This window comes from Cucurbita pepo, chromosome LG10, assembly GCF_002806865.2.
Source record: "Cucurbita pepo subsp. pepo cultivar mu-cu-16 chromosome LG10, ASM280686v2, whole genome shotgun sequence".
NCBI classification, from domain to species: domain Eukaryota; kingdom Viridiplantae; phylum Streptophyta; class Magnoliopsida; order Cucurbitales; family Cucurbitaceae; genus Cucurbita; species Cucurbita pepo.
Window position 1 is genome coordinate 2,737,679 of NC_036647.1, and position 26,148 is coordinate 2,763,826.

Sequence of the window (26,148 nt, forward strand, 5' to 3'; positions counted from 1 at the left end):
ATGAATTTTGAATTCTTATTACTTTGTTGAAGCAGGACTAAAATATAATGAATTTAAGTATGACAACTATATGGTTATAACATTCTTAAATATTTTAGGTTTAAGGCTTTAGGTGCATTTACTGGCGGTAAGTGAATTCCCGCCTTGTCACACTAACTTTCGATGACCGAAATGAGACGTTTATAACCTTTGTCCAATTGACGAGCTTCGAAGCACAAAATCAGTTCAACTTACCCAGACGCCTCCGAAACCGGAAGTAGGAACAGTTAAAAGGAAGAGATCGGTGATTCCTTCAAAGGAAAGAAAGATGAAAGCCAAGAGCGGAAAAAGTTCTTCGAGCTTGAGATCGAAGCTAGGTTTGCCGGCCGTTATCTTCGTTTTATGCCTTTTTTGTTTCCTTGCCGGATTCTTCGGCTCTTCTCTTCTCTCTCAGGTTGATCCGCGTGCTTCAAGTTTCTAATCACCATAAGATTTCGTCACCTTAATGCTAATGTTTTAATTTTCCGACCATCTCATTGCTATCGGACGAACAAACAGGATGTAGATGACGATAGGCCGAGGCCGAGGTTGCTTCAATCGGTCAACGGTGGTAGCGAGTTCGATTTGATGCCCTCGGGAGAAAACGGCGACGATTCCATTTCTTTGATTCCATTTCAGGTGCTCTCCGTTTGGTTCCATTTGACTTTAATTCTTATTTTCCCACTGCTACGTTAGTTTCACCATATTGTCACTCAAAATGAGTTGTTATTGCCAGGATTGTCATGTATTTATGCGAAATATTACTTAAGCAACGAACGAACCTTGCAACTGATTATTCGACCTTCAGTATTCATGATTTTTTTTTTTCTGTTTCAATTATTGCATGTCTAATTTAAAGTTTTCATCAACGTAGGTTTTGAGCTGGCAACCACGCGCTCTCTATTTTCCGAAGTTTGCAACTGCGGAGCAATGCCGAAACATAGTCAATATGGCGAGGCCGAGGCTTAGACCGTCTTCCTTGGCTCTACGTAAGGGAGAAACGGAAGAGAACACGAAAGGAATCCGAACAAGGTATCTTCTGTTTGCATGTATTGGCACTTGTGACTTTATTAATTATCTTTTTTAGCACGAGTTATAGATATGCCCGATCAGGTGATTCAAGGAGTTCATAGTGTTAATGATATTTAGTACTCAATTATAGTTTACCATATATATTTGATCTTTTATTATAGGCAAATATCTAGATGTTTGCCTTCCATTATGGCTTACCATAGTTATCTTTCATTTATTACTCTTTCCATATTAATTTATTTGATTATAAATAGAAAACTTTCATGGTTTTAGCAAATATTCTCACATAGCACTATGGGGATTTTGGATGTGGATGTATGTTTGTATAAAGTATTTGTGGGATTAGTATGTGTTATACTCGCATTCTATGGGAACGACATTCTGATTTTGTATTTAATTTTCTCTTCCACTATTCTTTGAACTGCAACATTTGTTTCTTCCCGTACCTCCAATTATAACCTTCGGTCTATATATGTGATTTATGTTATGGTCTGTGAAGATATCTTTTGAGATTTTAGGATTTCAGCATAGATATAGATACTTTCTTTTTTGGTTTTTCCTCGTCAGTTCGACTCTCTGGTCACTCTCACCCATAATTATTGTGTCTTGGAATTCCATTTTAACGCCTAGGCGTTGGATTAGGAGGACCCAACAGTCTTATAATTTTACATTATCCATGCAGTTGATTCATAACTAAAAAAATATGTATCCTTCCATTGTGTTTTCTTTATTGTGTTCTGTAATTGGTACCGCTGCAATTTAATCCAGCGGAACTTCCGAGTTAGCCATGGGTATAGGTGAAAATAGGAAATTTCTATTACTTTATTTTGGTTTTTGGTTTCGTGAATTGAAGGGAATGTCTAATTTTGTAAAGGTGCTTGATTACATTTTCAAATTGACTCCTCTCCCCCTCTCTCTCCTTCTCTCTCTGTCCCAAGCAGTTCTGGAGTGTTCTTTAGTGCTTCAGAAGATGAAAGTGGGACGCTGGGGGCCATTGAGGAAAAAATTGCAAGGGCGACTATGCTTCCAAGGATGCATGGAGAGGTATTATGATAGTAAGGTTTACCACTTTGATCGTCTATATTTCCACCCAGCTTTCTGTTGCTACATCGTCCATAAGAATTTAAACTTCCAAAAGTACGTTGTTATAGAATCCTAAATATATTTGATGTAAAATTTTGATAGGGAATGTCATAGATTGAACTCTGTCAATTCCTTGGAAAAGTTGAAACCATTAGCAAGTTACTCTGAAATTACCTCTGATGTCATTACTGACTTGCTTATAATTTCCATCTCTATGTATAGTAGTTGGCCTTCTTAAAATTTTGATGCTTGACGTGGAATCTTGACAATCGATTTTTTACAGTCTTTGATGGGATTTATGTAAATCTACTATGCGCCCCCTTTAAGTCAGATTTTGCTGGTTATGTTAAGCTGACATTAAAATTTTATCAAACCTTTTGTTTCTTGTTTGAACTTTTGGAGAATGAAGGTTTGTTATCTCAAAAGTGGATTAGTATTGAGAATATTTGCTAAAACCACTCCACCTAAATGATGTGGAAGTTCTCTATTTATAATAAAATAAATTACAAAGATATGGAAAAAGTTACGAATGGAAAGAGCAATAAATGGAAAAATACCTATGATAAGCCGTAATGGAAGATATTTACCTATAATAAAAGATCAAATATGATATATATGGTAAACTATAATTCAGTACTAAATATCCTTAAGCTGAACGTCGAATTTGAACGAACGTGAAACTTGGATCTAAAAAATGCAAATAGAGGTCGAGAAATACTTTTTGTGAAGATGTCTACAACCTGGTTTGGATGAGACGTCGAAAAACAATTTCTTAGCCATCGAAAACTGCAGGGGGATCATCGCTCAGCGGCGATGCTGCTTTGGCTCCTGCAAGAATATGTCTAACCCACAAAGTAGAAGGGGGAAACCCGGAGGAAGAAGGAGAATAGAGAGAGAGGGTTCGATGGTGACTATGAAGAAGAGAGGAACAAGAGAGGAAGAAGAGGGTATAAACTGAGAATGCAAACTCTGGGGTGTATTTTAGACGAAGAAAGAAAGAGAGGGGCGGAGACGGAGTGATGTCTGCACCTTGTGGACTTGATTTGCTATTGAGCAAATGAGCACGAGTAAGAATATCTCAAGCATATTTTGCAACTGGAGTTTGCACTGGTGACTCCAAAGGAGCAATAGGCGAAGCCGATGGAGAAGTAACTAGTGCCATAGCAAGTGGTGAAGTTCCAATGGACGGAAAGTTTGCCACGCCCCCCAGAGCAAGGGACGAAGACGATGTTGAAGTCGGAAAAGTTGCCACAGCGGGTGAAGGATCCGATTTTGGCGAGGAGGCTGGTGGTGACTTGGTTGGCGAAAAGGCCAGTGCGGCACTCAGATTTTAAGGGTAAATCTCTGCATAAGGTTAATGGGATTGTCGGGATTCCATATATTTTCGATGAGAATGTTGATGAGGATCCTGAGGTTAGGGTTTCTGTGAAGGATGAAGGGAAGATTGGGAAGAAAATGAAAGAGGCTATGTTGGTTAAGGGGAAACCGATTATGTTGGAGAAGGTGAGGTTGTATGTACAGAGTATGACAAATGGTGATTTGGAGGCCAAAAGGGTGGAGCCGAAAGAGTAATCAATCGGCTCTGCCTGCGTTAGCCATGGAGACTGCCCCTGCGGCGTCAAAGCCAGCAGGGGTGGTGGAGAAGAAGATGAGTAAAGGATTCAGAAGCCATTGAAAATAAAGGATCGGGGTTGCGAAACCAAAACGACTTTGATACTATGAGAATATTTGCTAAAACCACCCCTCCTAAATGGTATGAAAATTTTCTATTTATAATCAAATAAATTACAATGGATACCTATGGTAAGCCGATATTTGCCTATAATAATAAATCAAATATGATATATATGGTAAACTATAATTCAGTACTATCCATTATCTTGTCATGTTTTTTAATTGTCATGTTTTTTTAATTAAGTACCAAGATACATAGTAACAGGTAACCTGAAACCTGATAATTTGTCATTGTGTTCTATCCATTTGATGCCCCTGAAGCTTTATATCTATGTTTCTTTCTTTCAATTGTTTGTAGAAATCTGTTCTATAATACTGCTTCATTTTTTAGTTAATGTACAGGTTGTATTTCCGCGTGGAGTTGTATGTTTTAATGTTTTGTTGTGTCTGTAAAAGGTATTGAACTTCTTGTTTCGCAAATATTTTTAAATGGATTGAGGGTTTTGTGTTTCAGGCATTTAATATCTTGCGTTATGAGATTGGGCAGAAGTATAATTCTCATTATGATGCGTTCAATCCTTCTGAATATGGACCACAGAAGAGCCAAAGGGTACAAAGTAGATAGATCAGCCTTTCCTTTGTTCATTGCTCGTACACATTCACAGATTTTCACAATCGTTTAGGGTTCCAAGCATGAGCTAGTGCAGGAAGTGATTGTTCTCAAATGTTGTGTCAATTCTAATGGTGATTGCCAAAAGTTTATTCAGCAGAATTCATGTTGCTAATTGCTCTTTTATTGGTTATCTTTTAATTACTTGAATAGTGAATATAATTTTAGATTAAATCTTTTTTCATGCATTTCTAGGAGTTCCTTTACACAAATATCTTGATCCCCGCCTCCCCCTTCCCTCCCTAAAAAAAAAAGGAAAATAAAATAGAATGTTGCACTACTTTGCCTAACTGACATTTTAGCATCCAAACATTCAGGTGGCTTCCTTTTTGTTATACTTGACTGATGTTGAAGAAGGTGGAGAAACCATGTTTCCATTTGAGGTAAGACCATAAGACCTCATGAACGATGCGGCTGTTCTCTTGACATGTTTTACATCCAGTTTATCTTCTGAACATGAGTCAAATGGAGTATTTACTATGTTTGATTGACAGAATGGCTTGAATATGGATGGAAAATACGATTACCAAAAATGTACTGGTTTGAAAGTGAAGCCACGTCAAGGTGATGGACTTCTGTTTTATTCTGTTTTTCCAAATGGTACAATCGATCCGGTTAGTGTTCCTGTTCCTATCTCTGTTGCTTGATATGGTGATTTTAGTTTGAATGCTGTATGGATTATTGATGTGTATTGTTGAACAACGAGTCAGCCTGAGGGAGCATATGCTTTGTTTGAGCATGGAGCTTCTCGATTTATGATAAACCCCCTATCATATGCTACTCACCATATAGACATTGACATGATCGTTAGGATCCCAGTCTTAAAATTGTATTACATAAAATGAAAAATACAGATTGATATAGCTTTTGGACAGGATCATCTCTATCCCAAGTTCCACAATGGACCAGTTATCTAATAATATGCTGATCTCTAAACTCCCCAACTCCCTCTATTGATAACCTTCCCTCCTAACCAACTATCAAGGAATTTGAATTTGGCCACTGCTAATACTTTCCTATTAACATGCTCTAACACGGATCCATCAATTCCTTTAAGATTACTAAAGTCTTTGCCACTTTCTTCAGGCTGTTACAATTTGTGACATATTTGTTCAGACTTCGATTAGATATGCTTTGTCATAGACAAGGAACATCAGGGATTATGAATTATGCTAAATTTTCCCAAAGCTGTTATAAGATAGTGCTCGTTAGGAAGCATGGACACTTATTATGAGCGAATGTAGAGGTGTTGGACATAGACATGCTTCAGATACGTATTTTAGGAGTTTAATTTATTTTTAATTTGTTCAGACATGTAATTTAAGCGTTTTGTTTATTTTTAACTTGTTATGTTTTGAATGTTTTGGTTCTGCTTCTGGTGACACATTCAGGAGATGTCGGGACTCATCTTGTTTAGGAAATACAGAAATTAAGGGAAAAAAAAAACAATAATTTCCTTTCCCCATTAAAACTACAAATATTTGAATTTGTATCAAGTAACTATGAGTAAGTATATGGAAATTTTCTAAAACTAAACTATTAAAAAGAAAAAAACTAAAACTTCGTCTGACCAATTCCAGTAATGTAGTTTTGGAAGTTGATAGAAGATGCTCGTTTATTTTGTTGGGGACTTATTCTATATGATGATCTGACCTTAATACGTTGGGGGGCCGTAGACTAATTAATATTTGAAGTGGTAGTTACTTCAAATCTTTACATCATACATATCGCTGCAGTTGAAAGCATGCATGTGCATAAGGTAATAGCAATTATTTTGGAAAACATATTTTGTGGGTAATTCATTGTCTGTATGCTGTCCATGTATGTGCTTTGAGTTATTTGCTTCTTTGTCATTCGGAAGCATTATGATGTAATTTTGCAGCAAGATTAGTGGGCTAGTTTAACGTTAAATGGTGTGCTGTTCTGTTTAGCATTTTGCGTTTCTTAAGCGCTGCTTGTCTGAGAATCTTATTTATTGGATGATTTTGTAGACATCACTCCATGGAAGCTGTCCTGTGGTCAAAGGACAGAAATGGGTCGCTACAAAGTGGATCAGAGATCAAGTACAGGACGATTAAGCGTTACTATTTACCACAGGCAATGCATAACTCGTAAATCTCAGCCTATCATTTTCTCTATATTAGACAATGAATTTTAACATTATAAAAAAATTGATTCCCATCCTCTTCCCCCTACCAAATAAAATACTAGGCGAGTTAATGTTAAAATGTTTTTTTTTTTTTTTTAATGTAGTCAAGTGCTTAAAGTTTTAATTTAGGATAAGAGAAATGTCTAAATATTAAGCCAAGTAAATCCCCAACCTAATAACAGTCTGGAAATATGAATACTTTATTGAATAGATTTAATAATTATTGATTGGTATATAAATTACATATTGATGTTGATTGATAAATAAATATTGATTAGTATGCCAGCTGCTGGGGTTTATAGTTTTATCAGTTAAAAACATCTTGAACATATTTGAACAAAAGTTGAACTAAATTATATATGTACTAAAATTTGATTAATATAAAACTTTGTTATTCACGAGCTAAGCAAAGTTACATAATAGAAGAAAACATAATATTCTATCATTCAAAGAAAATGAATCCTATATTGACTGGAAGGTTAAAAGGTTCACCCATTTGGCAGCTACTTGTCTCCATCTACACCATTAGAATCTGAGTGAAGAGTCCTCTAGTCCTTGTCTTCATGATGATCTAACGTCTCATCAACAGAAATTAGCATGACACAAAAGGGAAATAGGATGATTGGAATTGTTGAATTTGAATCTTAATCAACAAAAACTGAGATCCCATAACTTGATCTTGCAATCTCGAGCAGAAGATTAGCAGTTGCACTTCTGAAAGAATGCTTACCAATTTCATACCAATTTCATACCAAATCATGAAATGTTGAAAACACAATTTTACTGTTTTTGCCATGTCTGATAAGGATGCTTTCCCCAACGCTTCAATGCATACATGCTGCCAGCCGAAGTGAACAGACCAAGGGCAGCAAATGCTAGTATCACTGAATTTTCGATACGCCGGTAATAGCCACCCTACGGAAATAAGACACAATGATCATCTATGTAATTTCTCATCTAAAGAAAGATATAGGAAATAGAGGGCTTTATTACTCGAGTCTTGTGCGTCCAAAAATATTAAACTTAATAACATGTCATCTGAATTCCCGTAGTAAATTGTTCTTATCGTCAGGCTTAACAAATCATATATTTAGTGTTCATAATGATAGCATCAGTCTTGGATGAAAGGACAGGTAATTTTCAGATCGATAAAATAGACCCTTCCTCATCTTAAAGTTTTAAATGTGCTTTGAATTTCTTCACTAACATTGGGTTGGAGTAAGAATGAAAAATGAAACCCTTACCAACGTTCTCCTTGGGGCTCCCAATTTTTCACAAGGCCCCTTCATGGTAAACAAATTAGATATAGACAGGAAAATTCTTAGCAGGTTTTGTTACCAATTGCATGTACGAATTTTTAACCTATGGCCCGTAACTACTTGCAAAACATGCCTAATTCTTTGCTTCTACAATTCAAATTGCTAGAGAGATAAGTTAAGGTATTCTTGAATTATACTAGATGCATTCTTTTCATCCAATGCGTGCTCCACCATTCAGAAGAGTTCAATTGAAGGTAGAATTTACATACCTGCAACAGAAAAAACAAAATTGCCGCATTTGCCGGAGCCAGAGATAAGCTAATCATCCCTCCACGCAACTTATTTGGCACATACCTATAAGAAAAATAGGAGGATAAAAAGGACATTGTGCAATCAGTTGCAAACATAATTACGTTTCTGCAGATGCTATCACAATAGCAAGTCAACACTTACATGGTCCTTAATCTTGCAAGTAAAGGTACAATTAAACCAACACAGGCATGAAACATGGAAAATAGCATCACTAGAACTCCAAGATCCTGCATAAATAGTAGAATATCAAGCTCCTTACTCGTCCAAATTTCTCAAAAAGCTAAGAAATTAGTCATATGTAACATACCTGATAATCAAAAGCAACAATTGATATCACGAGCCCTGATACTACAAAGCAATATAGTAAACAATCTTCAGTCCGAAGGGGTGATGTTCCACCCATGAGCCATGGAAACAATGAGCTTCCAAGGATTCTTGACCCCAGCAAACATGGGTATATCAACCCAAGATGCACTTCCCGCCCATCAGCCTAGATCAGAAATAATAAAATAACTAAAAAATTCTGATTTACAATGCCTGTTAACTGAATCCAACAGCATCACTATTTTCAAATTGATACTCTTAAAAGATTACTAGTACAGTGGTTTTAACTTGTTCAGTGGCATATAATTTCAAATATTATAAATCCTCTAACAAATTAACTTTGATACTTCAATGTACTTTAGATATGTACCACTAATGTTGGAGCCCAAAGAATCCAAAAGAATGCAACAGAGAAGTGAATAGAAGCTTGGGCCCATGCCAATAACCATATCCTTTTATCTGCAAATTATGAAAGTTTATGAATTTTGAGAACATCTACTAATTTATCGTATTTCACAAATTATTTTATGGGAAGTATAATCTTGATAAAAATCCTAGTTCATAACAACTAAAGTTTATTGAACAGTGAAACCATCTAATCAGCTGATGTGCAAAAAGAAAAAATTAAGGTAAAGTACACATTTGATCCCTAAACTTGAGAACAAGTTTCTAGTTGGTACATAAATCTCATTGATAGTTTAGTCCCTGACCTTTAAAAATTGTTTCTAATAGGTTCTTAGCCCGTTAGTTAAACGAAAAAAATGCTTTGGTTATTCCCTCCCTTCTTTTCTCATTTTCAGCGAGCCCACTATTTTGCCAAGTTCACAAAGAAAACTACTAAAAAAATTCATCTCCTCACAAAAAGTAACAAAGAAATACATCTTCTCTCCTCTCTCTTTCTCCGTAACCAGAATGTCCTCTGCCATGAAACAAAGTACTCTGATTTTTGTGCTCAGAGATTATGGCACATTATAGGCATTAAAATAGCTAAATCTAAGAATTCAATTGAAATTTTAAGCTCCCACCTTAAAAAATGTCATAATACGATTAATTGATGTCAATGGAGAAAAAACCAACAAACAAATGCCAAAGCAAGTAAAAAAAGGCAACGAATTCAATCAAATTTTTATCATCTCTCTAAAACCTCAATTGAAAAAATAAAACCAAAACTTGAAGCATCAACCAACAAATCGGAAAAGAAAACCAGAAAACGCAAGAATAATGAAACAGAAATTTATATAGATCTGAACACCACAGAGATCTAAAAAACCCAACGACCAAGTCCTTCCAGATTATTCCTCTTAAAAATGGAACAAAAAGGAGAAGATGAAGAGAAGAAAAAAAAAAAACTCTGCCTAGTGATTTACAAAAAAAATCTTCATGTATTGTACAGAAAAGGTTGAATTTGATTGGTTCTTTTTATAGTTTGCTAAGAACTAGAATTGAATGATATAAAATGGGGGGTTTGGTATAATATTTTCTTTTTGGAGTTGAAAGGTCTTTGGATTTGAATTTTTAGATAAATTTCTTTGTGAATTTTCTTCATGAAGTCACCAAAATGGTATAGGAAGAAGGGTAGGGAAAAAGAGAGAGAGAGAGAGAGAAGCCACATAAGCAAAATTAAAATCTAGTCAGCACGTTCATACGTGCCAAATCATATTTTCGTCAGTCAACTAACAGTCCAAGGACCTTTTAGAACCATTTCCTATAGGTCACGGACTAAACTATAAATTTTTTATAAACATAGGGATAAAAAAGAATCCTATCCTCAAACACAAGGACCAAAAGTGTATTTTACACTAGAATCTACCTTGGTGAAGACATTAAGCACCTGGTGAGCATTTTTACTCTTGAATACACTGTTCCATAGGTTTCTCATTAGTAGAGTGCAGAAGAAACCAAGAAAAACAAAAATAATGGCTGCATTCCATTCTGAAAAAAGTTAAAAATGATATTCGAAGACCAATATATTTTCAGTAGACATTGCAAATAACTAGAAAAGACCCAACTTTGAACAAGGATTTGTCCAAAAAATCCCTGAAAACGATATGAAAGTATTTGATAGTTTCTGGTAGGTTGGGGTTCGGCAAAATTAGTATATATTCAAATACATCAGAGACGTTAATGTGTCAACAGAGCAAAACTGTTAATTAAATTAACAATAGAAGGCATAAATATACTTGGCTGAAATTTCTACCCAGTCAAACAAAACCTAAACCAAGATGTAAGTAAATATAAGGAACATATGGTGCTTACCACTAAAAATATATGCACTGAAAGAAGTTCTATAGTCCTCCAGTTCTATTCTTTGTGATGCTTCTGTCCACCCTTTGGTGACCAAAGTTAAACATATCAATGCCAAGAACACAGCAGCGGTGGAAGGAGAAAACATATTTCTCTTAATATTATCACCAACCAGACTATTCACAAGCATCTGGTTTCCAATCAAAGAGACAGACTCAAATACGGTCATTAGCCAGAATGTGTCACTTAACATATCTTGCCTTTGACCTTGCTGCAAGGGGAGAAAAATATATGAGGGAATGACTTTACATTAGTGCTTTATTTCAAACAAGAGACTCATGAGGTACTGCAGGAGCTCGAATAGAAATCATCATGGCCAACCATTCAACCAAGTATAATCAAAACAAGTTGGAGCATAAGTTGAGATCGATAAAACAGATGAATAAATATCTAATTAAACTTACTAGGTTACATCAACTTAAATATAAATAAATAAATAAATAAATAAGCTGGTTGGTTTGATTTCAAGAACCTTAAACTTGAAGTAAAAAATATTACAATCAGAGTCCATTGATTTCATATTTAAGGGTCCTCAACTCCTTTAAACAAGTATGACATGAATGTAAATTGATGTGGCCTACTATGATGACTACCTAAATAAATCCAAGTGCAAAGCTACGTTAACAAACCTTCTCATGATGATGTACCATCCATGTTTCGAAGCTGAATGAAAATATTGAAGTAGCAAGAGATAAACCAATACTGGTGATAAAGAGACTTGGATGCACAGAAATCCTCTTCCATACGGCAGTAACAAGGTGTATTATGCAAAACGTCATACATACTTTCTTTTGACCTCTACAACAATAATAAAATCATTTCTTAGAAGAACAACATCATTTACTTCATTGTATTTATAATAAAATCTTAGTAATGAAATCTGAATGGGAGCATTGAAGGAGAAATTCTACTCTCTAGTAAAACCATGAAAATCGAGCTGACAACCTAGCAAGTGACGGTTACTGGAAAACAACGTTGATTTTCTAGACTGCAGCATCTTTTTCTTTATATTTGTTCCAAAAACTATACTGTCCTACTTAAATGTTCATAACGACGATCTTAGAAATTATGTGAAATCACTATTTCCTTTGCCAAAAAACATCTGAATTTCTATCATCAGAATATTGCGTAAATAAAATTCTATGATATATCACAGTTACCAGTATAATTCCATGTTCAACCAGAAAAATAATCTAGCATCAGGTTTCCATTTCCTGTGCATCATGGCATATAGACGAAGACAGCGTACTAGCATTTCGGAATGAGAAGGTAATCGAGTAAATAAGCGAACTAAAATTACATCAAATCGGATAGAACGCCCAAAAAGGAACCGACGAAGAGAGAAGCCGCATATCCAACACATAGAGACAACACTATCTGTTCTCTGCTAACTCCGCGATACGTATACTCAAACTCACCATATACTGACCATAAGCCTTCCATTACTGTAATATAAAGAGGAGTAACCGATTAGCAACATCCACGCCCCTTAATTGAAAGGAGAATTTACGTTTGCTGAACTCGATGAACTAGAAATGTCAGTAAAGAGGGGGAAATAATCTGGAAAAAGGTTAAATTAAAAAGAGAAGATCCCGCCTGAGAGAGACTGACTCTCTAAATTACCAGTTACTTTTAAATTTTCTTTAGGAAAAAAGGAAGAAAGTGTGCAAGAGTAATACGCGGAACTTACCTGACGCAAGAGAATAGAGTAGCAGGAATTTCCGCTGGAAACTAGAAAATGAGGATGAAAATCCATGATCGAACGGAGAAGGAGCTCTGGTGGAGCTATTCTTGGAAGCATAAGGTAGAAGAAGGATCGAAAGAAAACAAGAGAGGAAGATGAAGATGAACAAATATGGATTTGGCTCCCAAATTGAATTGTCGATGATCACCGCCATTTTTCTAGCAGTTAATCTCTCAAAGAAGCCCTAGATCTCTGGCCATTTTTGAGAGAGAATTGTGAGATCGCAAGGGGAAGATGCGCGGTAAAAACAACTAGCATTGCTCGTTTCCCTTCAAATGCTTAGAAGTGGGACGGAGGGNTGGTGATAAAGAGACTTGGATGCACAGAAATCCTCTTCCATACGGCAGTAACAAGGTGTATTATGCAAAACGTCATACATACTTTCTTTTGACCTCNTTTTTTTTTTTTTTGCAAAAATACTGAAATTTCAAAATGAACCCTCCATTTTTAAGTTTTGAAAATGATTCAATTGCTTAATGGAATGTTGAGGTTGAAAGACTATGATGATGTGGCAATTTGGGCAGATAAATAGTTAATTAACTATAACGATGTGGCAATTTTAAATTATAACGAACAAACATATAAGTTATATGCATGTATGTGTATATATATATATTTTTTCCTTTTTGGTTACTTGGAAGGCTGATGTGGCAATCGCCTTCCTTCTCCTTCGCCTCTTTTCTTCTCCAAAAGGGCAAGATATTTCTAACTGATTAAATTTTAATTGTTTTTTTTTTTAATAACTTAGCCTAATTGTATGTGAAGATTCTACCATAGTCGGAGAAGGAAACGAAAACATTCAACGATGTGGAAACATATCTCTAATGATGAAAACTTCTTCCTACGTTTTAAAACATTAAAGGTAATTCCATAAAAAAAAGAAAACTATATCTATTAACAGTGGGTTTGAACTCTTTAGAATAGGTCTCAATCCAATTAGTAGTTACTAATGAAGGGATGAACTCTTTTTGGACTACAACCTTGCCAATCAATCGGTCCAATTTATTTTCACATGTCAATCCAGACTTGCAGTGGAGGAATTATTTTGAATTTACAGGGAAAAATAACTTCAAATTGCTATTTACAAAGAACGCTAGGATTGTCATGGATAAAAATAAATTACGCTACAGGTTCTCCTAATATGCAAACCGTATGAAATGGCTTAATGGCCAAGAAAGAACCAAACAAAACCAAAGCTTGGGGGGAAATTATACAAACTGAATTTTGACACCATAGAGCCTCCACATCACTGATGAGCTTCATCCCCTGCACAGTTGAAACAAGGCTTTAGTTATTCAGATTTCATGAAGTAGCAGTTCCAGAAGAAAATCGATAATCGAAAAGCATCAACATTCGACGTTACAAGATTGAGCTTTTTCCCCCTTCATTAAAGTTGTATCGCTTCGGAACCTAATTTTTCATATTCATGAGAACGATAAGCATTTTGATCACTATTTACCTGCAATCAAAAGCGAAAAAGAACCCGAATTTGAATTGTCAAACCAGTAAGTCCCGTTTGTTTTCTAGTCTACTTGTTTGGTATCATCACCGTGGAACCAAATACTTACAGGAGGCATTTTGGGCTTCCAACCAGGAATGTTCTTGGAAACAAGGTTTATATAGCTCTCCATAGCTACCTCAGGGGTCATGTTCCCCAGCTGCTTCCATGCATTCCTTGAAAAAATTGTATCCAATTTAACAAAGCCAACAAAAGCCTAAGATGTCAAGTTTCACACATACAAACCATCCATGATATCAAAATTATACCTAAAAGTGGAAACTAATGATATTTTACATCAATTAAACGTTTTCAGTTTATTCTTAAAACAGTTAAGACTAGACCAAATCTTGATTTATTAATCTCATTAATATCCATCCATATCTAAATGAAGGTAGTACTCGATTCATGAAACTTGACCCTTCCATTTTTATCTCAATCTCTAAATCAACTTCTACTCATGAATTGCAAGCATGAAAACAATCAACTCAACAACAGTGAAGTCAATAGTTGATCCAAATTCCTGGGTTAAATTGTAACTTAGAAATCTTCAAACATGGCAATTATTTTGGAAGATTTGTTTTCTACCCATTGGCCACTTCCCCATGCTATAACTATTAGACAAAAGAGAATCCTAGAGTTGCAATGTGCATTATAATAAAGATAAACTTCCCATTTAGTCTTGAATTTCCCGAAATTTGATACACATTCTTGACCTCGGACATTTTGGTTAACAGTTTTGTGAGATTCAGATCTTTTTTTCCCGAAAAAATCCCAGAAAACAGAACACAACAATTGAGTTGCAGGAGGATCATGGCAGCAGAAGAAAAATTGAATCAAACAAAAATGAGAGAGAAAAGAGGAGTCCACTTTACCATTTGGCTCGAGCAGAGATCTTCAAAGCCATTGGCGGTGGTTCTCTGCAAGGCCCTTCCATGGCTATCTTGTGAAGCCCGTTCAGCCGCATCTTCAATTCACCGCCAAATTTGGGGTCCTCGATATCACGAATCTTCACAAACTCTAGTGCGGTTTCAAATAACTTCTCCAATTCAGTTCTTTCAATTCCCTCCCAATCGTCATCCTCGACGGCAATCTCCTCCGCCGATCCTCCCTCGCTTACTCCACCAGATTCCTTGCTCCGATCACTCTCAAACGCCTCAACTCCATCGTCCTCGCATACGTCTTCCTCATCCGGACCGATTCCAGTTTCTTCACACCTGGTCCTAACAGAACTTTCATCGATCACCTTTCCTGCAACCTCACCGCCGCAATCACCACCACTATTATCGGAGTCACTCTCTAATCTATCTTCAACAATCCTCACAGAGTCAATCACCACACATTCGCATTTACTCTCAGTTTCATCTCTCGATTCAAGGATCCCGGTGAAATTGCCCTGTTTCAATTCGCATTCTGCGGTCTCATCCGCACCGACAAAATCTTCAACAACAACGCTAGGTTTATCACTCTCTAGATTACGAATTCGAGATCGAAATCCTAAGTCAAAGCCAAACGGAGCCACTTCTTCGTCGGTTGAGGCCCTGGAAAGAAACTTACTGACAACAAAGGAAATAAGAAGAGGAAGACTAATGGTTAGCGCAAGTTCAAGAAAAAACTCCATAACTCAACAAAAAGTGATGGATGAACCCGAAAGAAGAACGGCGGAATTAGCAGCGGCGGTGGAAAATGAGATTAGACAGAGAGAAAGAGAAGGAAATCAAGATGAAGATAAGAGTTGGGGAAAAAAAGAAGGAATGGAATTTTGGAAGAACTGAGCAAAGTATATTCGAGTCCGCATCAGCATCAGAGGCAGCTATTAGGTGTCGGGCCCATGATGTTGGCAATCGTCTCAAAAGCAAGGTGTTGTAATGGAACCCTTGCACCAACTGAGAACGACGATCCAGATCACACCCCTCCGTGTTTCCTGATGCTGCCTTCTGTAATCATTGCCAAACACGACGAGATCACGATCATGTACGCCGCTGGTGTTTTATTAGGGACATGAATCCAAATCAATCAAATATTATTAGATTCCTACCGAACTTATATTTCGAATTCCTTACAAATTTGGTCACANAAAAAAAAAAAAAAAAAAAAAAAAAAAAAAAAAAAAAAATTGTATAGGCTACATGATATACGATTTTCTTTTGTTATCTTTCTTTTTCTGTTTTCAAATTTTATATATATATATATATATATATATATATTTTGTAAAACTTGAGTTAAGAATACTATTCATATTCATATCAAGTTATCTTAAGCTCAATCTACTTCTAAATTTGTTATAACCTATTTCATGATATTTGATACATACAATTTAGTCCCCTAGTTTCAAATTCATAACAATTTAGTTGGTGGGACGATAACTACCAATTCTCATTGACAATGACTTAGTTTTTATAGTTTATAAACAAATTTAATCCGTAATAAATTCATCCTTCTATACATGTAATTTTTTTTTTTATTGAAGTTTCATATTAGTGTACACAAAAAGGGTTAAGTTGTTATAATTGGTAAACTACAAATACTAAATCTTTAATTACATAAAAATTTAGAGACCAAAAATGTTTTTTTACTTATACCTTGATAATTGTTTTTGTTTGGTTTGAATTTTAAAAATAAAAAATGTCCAATACATCTGGAAATGTCCATTTGACAAACAGATAAATAATCACTCATATTTTCAAGAACAAACAATTTAAAAAATTATAAGGGTATTATATAGGCAATAAGGAATTTGACTTATTCCTTTCATCTTGAGTTTCATCAACATGAATCATAAGCTTAAACATTTGCTTCAATTCTTATAAATAATAATACTAATTTTTTTTTTAATTTATATTTTCTGTATAACAAAATCCAAAATATATAATATTAAAATAAATTCAAATTAATTTTGATGTTTCGTACAAGTTTTCATTTTTTGGGTTTGAGAAGAAGCAGCAGCACACTCCAAATTATAATTAAACTATATTGAAGCTTTTATCATATCACGTTTATTGGTCGTACAAAGCAATAAAAAAACGACAGCCAACCAAAAGCCAACAAATTCAATGCATTCACTCCATCTCTATCTCTATCTCTGTTCTAAAAACAAATAAAATGCCGCAAGTAAAACATTAATTAAAAGGAAATTTAGTGGGAGAGATTATTTCCAAGGAAGGGGATGAGTCACAGGCAAGCCAAGCTCGATTCTTATTAAAAAAAAAAAAAAATTGAACCTAAATGGAAAATATTTATTAATTATTTTCAAATATAATTTTTCTAATTAACAAGACCCTAAATAAAAAATATTTATATAATTACAAAATTGGAAGGTGAAAGAGCAATTAGACAGCTTAATTAAACAGAGTTTAAAGTTATTAGAACGCTGAAAGATCTTGAAAAGACAAGTAATGAAGAATTTGGTAAGAGTTTGGAAGACATGCTTCAGAATTTGCACGTAATATATAGTTTCTCCAGAACAAGAAAAGCGACTTCAAAATAATATGGAAGTCCTTTTTAGCTTAAGTTTGTTAAACTACAATACAACAGGGCAGCTCATATTTCTTTAGTAACACTGATATTTAAAACATCCCATACTCCATATTACTATTTAGTTTATGCAAATACTCCGGGGATAATGTATTTCTACTGTGTGCGCATCCTGCTATTTTCAGCAGCCCGGACTTGGGAGAAATATGGATGTGCCTGCAACAGGTATACAGACCAGCAAACTGTTAACATCGCTCAATATGCTACGGTAATTAATAAAATGTCTGCCCTCGAGTCTAGTGAAGAACTATGAATATGTATGAAGAATTAAAATATTGAACTAAACCTAGAAATCAATGGAGATCTCCCAAAATCAATCAGCAAAATACATTTTTACTCTAGTTTGGAATGAAACCTTCTTATTACTTGGGAGGAAAAGAAGCAAGTTCTGAAAGGAGCAATAAGTATTAAACCTTTCACTAAGTAACTTTCATACGAATAACTCTTACAGCTCTCTCGTCTAAATCCGATAGATCAAAGGTTTCAGCCAGGCATTAGGTAGAAGCAAGGAAATATGATCAATGAGCTCTTAATTAGCAAATGTGATGGGGCAAAATTTAAACGAGTTAAAATACCATAGCTTCTCTTGCCGTAAGCCGGTCCTGGTGATCATATCGAAGAAGCTTATCAAGAAAATCAATGGCCTGCATTTGAAAAGTCACAACTCGTGGTTAGAAAAATGCTGAATATTTCAGCTAAAGCCTTTCTTATCCTCCTCTTCTGGAAATACTCGTTCATTTTTATATAGAAATGACAACAAGTTCTATGTCAGAGACATTACATAATGAGAAAGGCTTTGAATTCAGAACTATGGTTGGAAAGAACCCACTTTAAGATAGACATTGTTCTTGGCCAGATCAGTTTGAGTAAGCTCGTCTCATACCCCCCCCCCGTTTGGTGTTTTCTCTCCAATTCTATTGATGGTTTTTCTTTAGAGGATATTAATTTAAATTGGAATATTTTTGTTATCCTTTGTAACTCTGTTGGTAGTTAATTTCACTCCTTTCGGAATTTGCATCCCTTGAGTAAGTCTTCTTTTATTTATTAAATGAAAAGTTTTGTTCTTGTTATAAAAATAAAAATAAAAGACGAACTGGTGGATACATACGCCATTGTTTTCAAATAACCAAGAGATAGATTACCTCAGGAGAAACAAGATGTTGATTGTCTGCATTGATAAATTTAGACCACGGCCTCCTGCTGTGCCTGCAGAAGTATATGTAAATAGATTTAGTAATATAAATCTCCACTTCTATTTTTAAAAATAAGCATAGGTCACCAAGTAAATAGATATACACATGGAATGAATCATCCCAACTGAACAATGTTCCACTCTAAAAAACTCATGAATACTAATATCACTTTGGTAGGCAGGCTTCCACCAAGAAGTTGACTGGTAAGTTTAAAACTTAAAAGCATCCAACTCTTGAATGCCCAAAAGTTTAATACCTTATGCAATAAAACATATTCTACAAGAAAACTATCATATCTTGGAATAACAGCTTCTCTCTTCTAAATTAGAAGCGTCTGTTTTTTAGAATTCACAGAACTGATTCCTTCTCCACAAGATCATATCAAATTTTACACACACCTCCCAACAAGTGCATCAAGTTGAGGATCGAGCTCTAGATGATACTTGTTCAAATATGCATTCAATTCATCTGTCCCAAGAACCTGAAATTGCATCCAGAACCAATAGTTATATTCTTTATTCAGATTATGTTTACAATTAAAGACCAAAGTACAAGAGAGAAAAAATGTCATTTTCACCAACTTTGAATACATTACCTTTGCAATTTTTAAAAGCTGGTCATGATTGTCATGGCCATAAAAGAAAGGTTCCTTGCGAAAAATCTACAGTAGAACAAACATGGAAACACTTGCTCAAGCACAAATTATGGTTTGCATAGGTTCATGGTTTGCTAAGTTCAAAATCTTTAGAATAGAAATTGCTCACCATTCCAGCAAACATGCAACCAAGGCTCCACATGTCCAAAGAATAATCATAATCTTGCAAATCGACCAACAATTCAGGACCCTTAAAGTATCTGAGAAAATGGATATAAATTTCATCAACCAACAAAATAACATATACCAAATCGATGCAGAAAAACTGAGAGACACTCTTCATATACCACAAATAAAATGGCAACAAATCTCAGCTTTTCATTCTTTTTAATAAAGAAAACATGCTTTCATTAGAAAAAGTGAAAGAAAAGACAAGGTCATTTTAAAAAAACAGCAGAATGAAATGCCCTCAACCAAACAAGCTATACAAAAAAGGCATCCAACTTAAAAGGATTAGAGCTAGAGGATAATAGCAAAAAAAAGTCACTGATGCCCAAAGGGAAGTGTTAAAATAAACCTATGATGAAAACAGATGTTTTCAAGCATTCAACTAATTCTATGATGGAAAAATGTCAATAGTGTTTTTAGGCATTGACATGAATGAATGAGCTCCTGAACAACCAATGTCATCCATTAAAGTCTCAGAAAACCTAATATTTGGGGTGTGAAAAAACTTAATGACTCAAAAACCTAATCATACAAACTACAAGGCATTCAGATTCGGTCAGGTTATAAAGTTCAAGTTGGTTTATTCTAAAATTAGTTTGAATTGAATCAAACTAAATTTATGAAAAAATTATTATTTGTTCTGCTTAAGATGATGTCAGTTCAATAAAACAAATTATTCATGGGATATATACCTTTTCAAATACTTTCTTCCAACACTTGGTCATGTTTAACTGCAAATGACAAAATTCAAGATCTAACTTCATTGGATGTTACCTTGATGCCACACGAACATTATATTCCTTGCCAGGATGATAAAATTCAGCAAGGCCCCAGTCAATCAAGCGAAGTTTCCGCAACTCATGGTCTATCATAACGTTGTGAGGTTTGACATCCCTGTGCATTATCCCTTGAGAATGGCAATAATCTAATGCCTGTATGTAAGATAGGGCTGCATCATATTACAGAGAAGAGCCATACAAAAGATAATTGAGATGAAGACCTAATATTTCAGAACCCCCACACTGTTCTTATAGCAAGATCTTCATAACTGAACCGAAGGGAGGGTAGTAAAAAAAATAAGGTCTGGATAAACATCCTCAACTGTAACAAGTTAGAGATGAACAGCTCTTATAAATCAGCATCATTAAACCACAACCCTAGTAAAAGATCAATAGCCTTCATAGAATCGATTAATTTTCTTTTAAAGAATAATACCTGTACCCGTGCCCAACTAATTCTGAACCAAAAAATATAATTCAAACTTCTAAAACATAGACATGTTATCATTTTTAATGAACACACCACTAGAAGTTGGAAGAACAAAGGGGAGCTGTCATGCAAACATACATTTCCATTTTCCATGATGTATCCTTACCTTCAAAAGCTCATATATGTAGTAGCGTATGTCATAATCAGTCAGTGTTGGATAAAGTACTTTGAAATCTGTGCTGTTCACATACTCAAAAATCAAGCTGGGTGTTTTCGAATGCTGATCTCTGACAATATCAAAAAGCTTGACAATGTTTGGACCCCCACAGAGGTTCTGAAGTATTTTTATCTCTCTCTTTATCTGCAGAAGAACAACTGAATCTTCAAATTGTAGCTGAGATGATCTCATTGAACATACAGGTCTCAAATAAGAGCTACTAGCATCACAATAGAGCAATGTTCCACGCATTGTTGCACACTTTCTAGTTAACAGACGGAGGCCAAAAGAGCATAATCTTTCACATTAAATTACTATGACCAATCCCATAAGAGATACATTATAAGTAAATGACCATCACAGTATTTCCCATCAAACTGATAGAGACAACTGAAACATACCTTCTTCTTTTTAACAGGCTTAAGGATCTTGATTATGCACCGCTCGTTGTTATTAACATTTATTCCCTCAAATACCTCACTATATTTTCCTCTTCCAACTTTCCGGACAACCTCATAATCGTCTTGATCACTGGGGAAAGAGAGAGAAAACCCAGTAAAAAGTGTGAAATAGTACTCCCCCAAGAAAAAAAACAAAAATGATAGAACGCTCCAGATTCATCCTCCATTTGATCGGGAAAGAAGTTGGTAAAGCAAAGTTCTCCAAATTCAGATCCAATTTTACCAAGTACTGTCAATCTCAACCATCCTCAACTATACTAGTAGATATGGTAGAGAGCTAGAAAGAAAGAAAGTTAATTGCGCATAGCAATTATGTTACAGATCATGCAGTGATGATTTATATGCCCAGAAACGGTATAACATCGCAACAACGAAGCAACCTAAAATCAAGTTGCCCAAACGAAAAATCCACCGAAATCTTAGGGTTTAAGACTTACCCCCATTGAACGGCAAGAGATTCGTAATCCCAATAGTCCTTGGGGCGCAGAACATTGACATCAGCATAAACACGGGCTTTAGACATGGATGGGTAGTTAGAGCCAAACAATCCGATCGGTGTGGATTTATCCCCCTGAACAACACCAGCAGAGTTGAAGAAACTGCCGTCGGAAGGCGGTGGAAGGGGAGGGGAGCGTAAGGAAGGGGAGTGGACGACCGGAAAAGGAAGGGAAAAGACGGCGCACACTATGAGAAGGCGGATGGGCGCATGGTTCATGTGGCGGAGCACCAGGCCATGAGAAAAGGCTTGTGCTTCGCAAAAACACCAGTCCAGACTCGGAGAAGGGAAATATCGGTACGGCTGAAATGGCTAATGTAGACGACGTGATAGAGCGCGCATTATTGCAATTTGACGCAGAAACTTTAGCTCTCCTTGCGCGTGTCACTGCTACCATCCCGTTTTGTTTCCGTTTGAATTTACAACGTGGAAGAGACCAGAGGTTCTTGCTTTTGTTACTTAATACAAAAAAATATATATATTTATCACTTATATTAGTGACATTTTGTTACTTAATTTTAATGGTTCATGAATTTCTTTTGCCATATAAATGCTCAGTCACACAATATGAACTTGTGAATGTCGATAGAAATGTCAACATGTCAATGTAAATTTCCATGTGACAGACTTTATAAATTAAAAGTTTGCACATTAATGAGATATACGAGGATTTTATATATAATATACTATAATGTTGCAATCCAAGGGACTAGCCAGGGCTTGCATCATCTACCTCATAGATCCTCAGACAGCTTTAGGTTGGATTTGCTCAAAATCAAAGACCTCAAACATGAGACGCCTCACATCAGGCTTTCCATAAACTGTATAAGAAAGTCCATGAAGGGCTTGCTGAACAGCCGTGGTGGCTGGGTTTCGAAGCCTCCGGTTGTTCTCGTATGCATCTTGAACTTGTTCGGAGTAGACGATAAGTTTATGAAGATATTTCTCCCTCAAATACCGCCCGCAGAACTTGTTCATGAGCAACCGCCGGTGCTTCTCCTGCAACCACTTTCCAGGAGCATCTAAATGCTTCATCAACAGTCTCTCCGCCATCACAATGTCCTTGAACAAACACAATCAGGCCGACCACCTTAAGTTTCTTAATCTAAACACAATGCGCTAAAAGAGTAGATAGATAGAGAGAAAGGAGTTTCACCCCTAATACAAGTAAGACAGGTCTTACCTGGATCTTCTGGCCGAGGTATTCTAATCGCTCGTAGCAGAAACGAGGGTGCTCAAACTTGTGTTTTGATGGGTGCAAAAAGCAAAGCTGCATTTGATTAAGAAATTGCCTGAGATTAAACTTGATCATGCTGTTCAACAGAATTCACATATAGCCTTGAAAGGTCCTTAAAACCATCATATCGATCTATATCAAACATCGGGCAGAGATTCTAGACTAAAGACATTCTTTAATTATCCTCCTTCACACATAAGATGCAACAAAAATCATAACCAGACATCGCCTTCATAAACACGGCCAAAACCGACATTGACAATATAGTAGTAGTATGATCATGATTTGGTTATGAACGAGGAGAAAGAAAAGTCATTTGTTGTGTGTGTGAGTTCGTGTGTGTGTATGTGTATGTGCACGGTGGTGGGTGGGGGAGTACCTGCAGTCCAAGTCCGAGTTCAATATTTCTCGCTTCTGTGATCTCGGGAATTTTATCAGTAACAGGTACAGGGTATCCTAGTGCTTGCATGACCTGAGGCCGGCTATCATAATCCCATATATTACCCCGAAATCGATGCATGCCAGGCGGGACACAAGCTCTGAAGAGCCTAGGATGCGCAAACAGAGCATCTTCTGGAGGCTGAAAATGAAGAAAGGAAAATACGATCACAAGAGTAAGATGATTTCATCCTTAAAGAAAGATGAAAACAACGGCATAATAGTTTATTGTGCTGTTAAGAATAAGCATGAAACTTGCCTTATAGGCAACCATATCTTGCCAGCTGATCTTTTTGTCCTCAAATTCAACAGAGACATAATCTACATCTTCGAGTTGCCTGCGTAACCTTGGTTCGCATTCCTCTGCATCTGGGTCCATTCCAAACACCTCAAAAAGGACCCGGTACACTTCTGGCATTCCAAAACACAAATATATTGCCCCAAACAACGCCCAAAATACAGATCTGCTTGAAGAAAATTAATTTAGACTCACATTGTTTGATATAATAGATTGAATCAAACTATTTCAGAAAGAGAAACGACCAGAGTTTAAGTTCCCAAGTAAGTTAATAATCTACCAATTAAGTGCAAGACAGTTCGCTCAGAAATGCAAGGGAAAGTAACACCATGATTTGAAGTAAAAGCACATCCACGATTACGAGGCACATGGAAAGCCAAGTAGGTAAAAGATAATCATATTGGCCTGGAAGCCACATTCATGGAAGGAGTCCGTAACCTGCCGGTATTACATTCAAGGAAAGAACATGTCGGGCTAGTTTCACATAAGTTATTGATAAAGAATTGACCCGAAGGCACCAAACCACCAATAAAAAATCCCATATAACTTCAAATTAAAGCTTTATGTTACATTTTCTGGGGAACAACTTCCTTAACATTGTCTCTAGCTGGTCTTTTGTAGCATCATCATCACCACAAATGGGTGACCATCTATATAATGAAGCTCAGTGTCCACGACCATCTTCTGGTTGAGTGTGAATATGCTATGAAATTCTGGAGCTACATTCTTCACCCCTTTTGAAATTTCATATTATGAAAGAAACTATTTCTTATCCAAAAAAGTGTCCACGACCATCACAGACTAAGCTAGCCTAAATCTAGATTTCCAGGAGCAGCAACCATACCTTCAACACCTACCCTCATCAAATGCCTTATTGATTGCTCTTCTGACCCATAAATCCCAGTTCCTAGTCAACCATACAAGGTATTACAATCATATGGCACAATCAGCTCTCCTAAAGCATTTGGTACTTTTCACTCTGATGATGATGCCACATTTTTGTGATTCTTCTAAAACTTAACATGGGTCTTAAGCTTAATATACCAATGACAACTTTCCAATTATCTTATTCTCAGCATCATTTTATAATGGGAAAAAGAAGAATTAGAGACAATGAAAAGACAATACCAAACTTACTTCACAGGTGGTTCGCGGTCCTTCCTAACCATCTTATCCATGTCGTCATATGGGAATATCAAATTCTGTAAACTGGCAGCTTTGATCCACTGTGGAAGGTTCCTCTTCCCAATTAACGCAAAAACCCTCTCCCTCATTGGACCTGGCGATTCCCTAGGATATCTCTGCAGAAAATACTCTGCTAACGCCAATTCGATTACATATTGGCCCAAAAACAATAGCCTCGAATGCCCCGACCTTATGTGTCGGGCCTTTGTTCTCTCGCATGAGGGATGCTGAAACGCCAAGTACAACAAAGTATCAAATTGCTTTGCAGGATTATCGTCTCCATAACTATCGGAGGGCTCAAGGGGGTATCCAAGGGCTTGCTTGGCTTCCAGCAAGTACTCGTCCATCCAAGTTTTATCAGCATTGTTAAGCCGCGAAGATGGTAAACAAGAACTCAGTAATGGGAATGATTTAAGAGTTAATTGAGGGCTATTGAGAAACCTTTCCGCTAACTTCTTGTCATCTAACGGCGGCCTAAGAATAAACCTTCTTGGGGGAACCTTTTTCTTCGGAGAAGTGGCTCGTTTTCGCTCCTCGAGCTCTTTGAGCAGTCTCTGAGGGTTGTTTTTGGGCAGCTCTTGTTGTGGGTCAACTGCAACTGCAAAAATACGCAAACTCCCAGAAGAGGGGTTCGATAAACTGGGATTATTGGGGTGAATTTTTACAACAAATGGGGTTAAAGAAGACGAGAAAGAGAAATTAGGAGTAGGGGACGAAAGTTTAACAAAACAAGAAGAAAGTTCCATCGGTTGTGAATAATGAAGATAATGTTGGGAGGGTTTATTCGGAAGGTCGGAGGCCGAGCGTCAAGTATTCCGGCTACCAGAAACTGGACATTGCGGGTTTAAGAATGGGCAAATCCTCCGTATGAAGTTCAATATTTTGCCCTTCGTTGCAGGGTTTTGGGAGGGGTTGGGAGCAGAAGGGGAATGGATAAGGTGCGGAGGCGCAGCGTGACACCAATTATAATTGGGTTAAAATTGTAAAAAA

The 26,148-nt window shown here is 36.2% G+C and overlaps 5 protein-coding genes across 7 annotated transcripts; 1 reads left to right on the top strand and 4 right to left on the bottom strand.

The window, feature by feature from the left end:
• The first annotated feature begins 215 nt into the window (after window positions 1-215).
• On the top strand, window positions 216-6,705 carry LOC111803499 (probable prolyl 4-hydroxylase 9). Its single transcript, XM_023687933.1, has 8 exons — window positions 216-433; window positions 538-657; window positions 893-1,050; window positions 1,992-2,094; window positions 4,322-4,417; window positions 4,795-4,860; window positions 4,972-5,091; window positions 6,469-6,705. The coding sequence occupies exons 1-8, from the start codon at window positions 308-310 to the stop codon at window positions 6,553-6,555; spliced, it is 876 nt and encodes a 291-aa protein (XP_023543701.1). The 5' UTR covers window positions 216-307; the 3' UTR covers window positions 6,556-6,705.
• Window positions 6,706-6,986: 281 nt separating this feature from the next.
• LOC111804482 (molybdate-anion transporter-like) lies at window positions 6,987-12,861 on the bottom strand. The gene is made up of 9 exons (XM_023689305.1): window positions 12,516-12,861; window positions 12,126-12,270; window positions 11,455-11,623; window positions 10,778-11,036; window positions 8,892-8,980; window positions 8,505-8,687; window positions 8,339-8,424; window positions 8,155-8,239; window positions 6,987-7,541 (listed from the first exon to the last, which is right to left on the bottom strand). Exons 1-9 carry the CDS (start codon window positions 12,721-12,723, stop codon window positions 7,407-7,409), a joined length of 1,359 nt encoding a protein of 452 aa, XP_023545073.1. The 5' UTR covers window positions 12,724-12,861; the 3' UTR covers window positions 6,987-7,406.
• A 689-nt stretch (window positions 12,862-13,550) lies between these two features.
• Window positions 13,551-16,091, bottom strand: LOC111804058 (acyl-CoA-binding domain-containing protein 3-like). Of its 3 annotated transcripts, XM_023688737.1 has the most exons (4): window positions 14,943-16,088; window positions 14,138-14,243; window positions 13,933-14,028; window positions 13,698-13,835 (listed from the first exon to the last, which is right to left on the bottom strand). In XM_023688737.1, the coding sequence occupies exons 1-3, from the start codon at window positions 15,686-15,688 to the stop codon at window positions 13,957-13,959; spliced, it is 924 nt and encodes a 307-aa protein (XP_023544505.1). In that variant the 5' UTR covers window positions 15,689-16,088; the 3' UTR covers window positions 13,698-13,835; window positions 13,933-13,956. The 3 variants fall into 3 exon arrangements, with proteins under 3 accessions (XP_023544504.1, XP_023544505.1, XP_023544506.1); XM_023688736.1 differs by lacking the exon at window positions 13,933-14,028 and having other exon boundaries at window positions 13,551-13,835; window positions 14,943-16,091; XM_023688738.1 differs by lacking the exons at window positions 13,933-14,028; window positions 14,138-14,243 and having other exon boundaries at window positions 13,756-13,835; window positions 14,943-16,090.
• Window positions 16,092-17,479: 1,388 nt separating this feature from the next.
• On the bottom strand, window positions 17,480-22,358 carry LOC111803263 (casein kinase II subunit alpha-2). The gene is made up of 10 exons (XM_023687592.1): window positions 21,942-22,358; window positions 21,445-21,574; window positions 20,993-21,187; window positions 20,392-20,549; window positions 19,559-19,649; window positions 19,390-19,455; window positions 19,193-19,275; window positions 18,744-18,807; window positions 18,177-18,245; window positions 17,480-17,757 (listed from the first exon to the last, which is right to left on the bottom strand). Exons 1-10 carry the CDS (start codon window positions 22,217-22,219, stop codon window positions 17,698-17,700), a joined length of 1,194 nt encoding a protein of 397 aa, XP_023543360.1. The 5' UTR covers window positions 22,220-22,358; the 3' UTR covers window positions 17,480-17,697.
• Window positions 22,359-22,580: 222 nt separating this feature from the next.
• Window positions 22,581-26,111, bottom strand: LOC111803262 (ribonuclease III domain-containing protein RNC1, chloroplastic-like). The gene is made up of 5 exons (XM_023687591.1): window positions 25,111-26,111; window positions 23,935-24,139; window positions 23,617-23,817; window positions 23,184-23,270; window positions 22,581-23,062 (listed from the first exon to the last, which is right to left on the bottom strand). The coding sequence occupies exons 1-5, from the start codon at window positions 25,902-25,904 to the stop codon at window positions 22,745-22,747; spliced, it is 1,605 nt and encodes a 534-aa protein (XP_023543359.1). The 5' UTR covers window positions 25,905-26,111; the 3' UTR covers window positions 22,581-22,744.
• Window positions 26,112-26,148: the final 37 nt, after the last annotated feature.

Coding starts and splice junctions, on each gene's coding strand:
- LOC111803499 (XM_023687933.1), top strand. CDS start 308: ATGAAAGCCAAGAGCGGAAAAAGTTCTTCGAGCTTGAGATCGAAGCTA. Junction 2,095..4,321: donor TTCCAAGGATGCATGGAGAG/GTATTATGATAG, acceptor TTTGTGTTTCAG/GCATTTAATATCTTGCGTTA. Junction 5,092..6,468: donor CAAATGGTACAATCGATCCG/GTTAGTGTTCCT, acceptor ATGATTTTGTAG/ACATCACTCCATGGAAGCTG.
- LOC111803263 (XM_023687592.1), bottom strand. CDS start 22,219: ATGAACCATGCGCCCATCCGCCTTCTCATAGTGTGCGCCGTCTTTTCC. Junction 19,650..20,391: donor AATGTTCGTGTGGCATCAAG/GTAACATCCAAT, acceptor CCATTTTCTCAG/ATACTTTAAGGGTCCTGAAT. Junction 18,246..18,743: donor AACATCTTGTTTCTCCTGAG/GTAATCTATCTC, acceptor TTTCAAATGCAG/GCCATTGATTTTCTTGATAA.
- LOC111804482 (XM_023689305.1), bottom strand. CDS start 12,723: ATGGCGGTGATCATCGACAATTCAATTTGGGAGCCAAATCCATATTTG. Junction 11,624..12,125: donor GGCGTTCTATCCGATTTGAT/GTAATTTTAGTT, acceptor TTATTGTTGTAG/AGGTCAAAAGAAAGTATGTA. Junction 7,542..8,154: donor TTTTGTTTTTTCTGTTGCAG/GTATGTAAATTC, acceptor TTATTTCCGTAG/GGTGGCTATTACCGGCGTAT.
- LOC111803262 (XM_023687591.1), bottom strand. CDS start 25,904: ATGGAACTTTCTTCTTGTTTTGTTAAACTTTCGTCCCCTACTCCTAAT. Junction 24,140..25,110: donor GACCGCGAACCACCTGTGAA/GTAAGTTTGGTA, acceptor TTCTTCAAGCAG/ATCTGTATTTTGGGCGTTGT. Junction 23,271..23,616: donor AACTCGGACTTGGACTGCAG/GTACTCCCCCAC, acceptor AATCAAATGCAG/CTTTGCTTTTTGCACCCATC.
- LOC111804058 (XM_023688736.1), bottom strand. CDS start 15,688: ATGGAGTTTTTTCTTGAACTTGCGCTAACCATTAGTCTTCCTCTTCTT. Junction 14,244..14,942: donor ATCTCTGCTCGAGCCAAATG/GTAAAGTGGACT, acceptor AATTTTTTCAAG/GAATGCATGGAAGCAGCTGG. Junction 13,836..14,137: donor GGAAGCCCAAAATGCCTCCT/GTAAGTATTTGG, acceptor TCAACTGTGCAG/GGGATGAAGCTCATCAGTGA.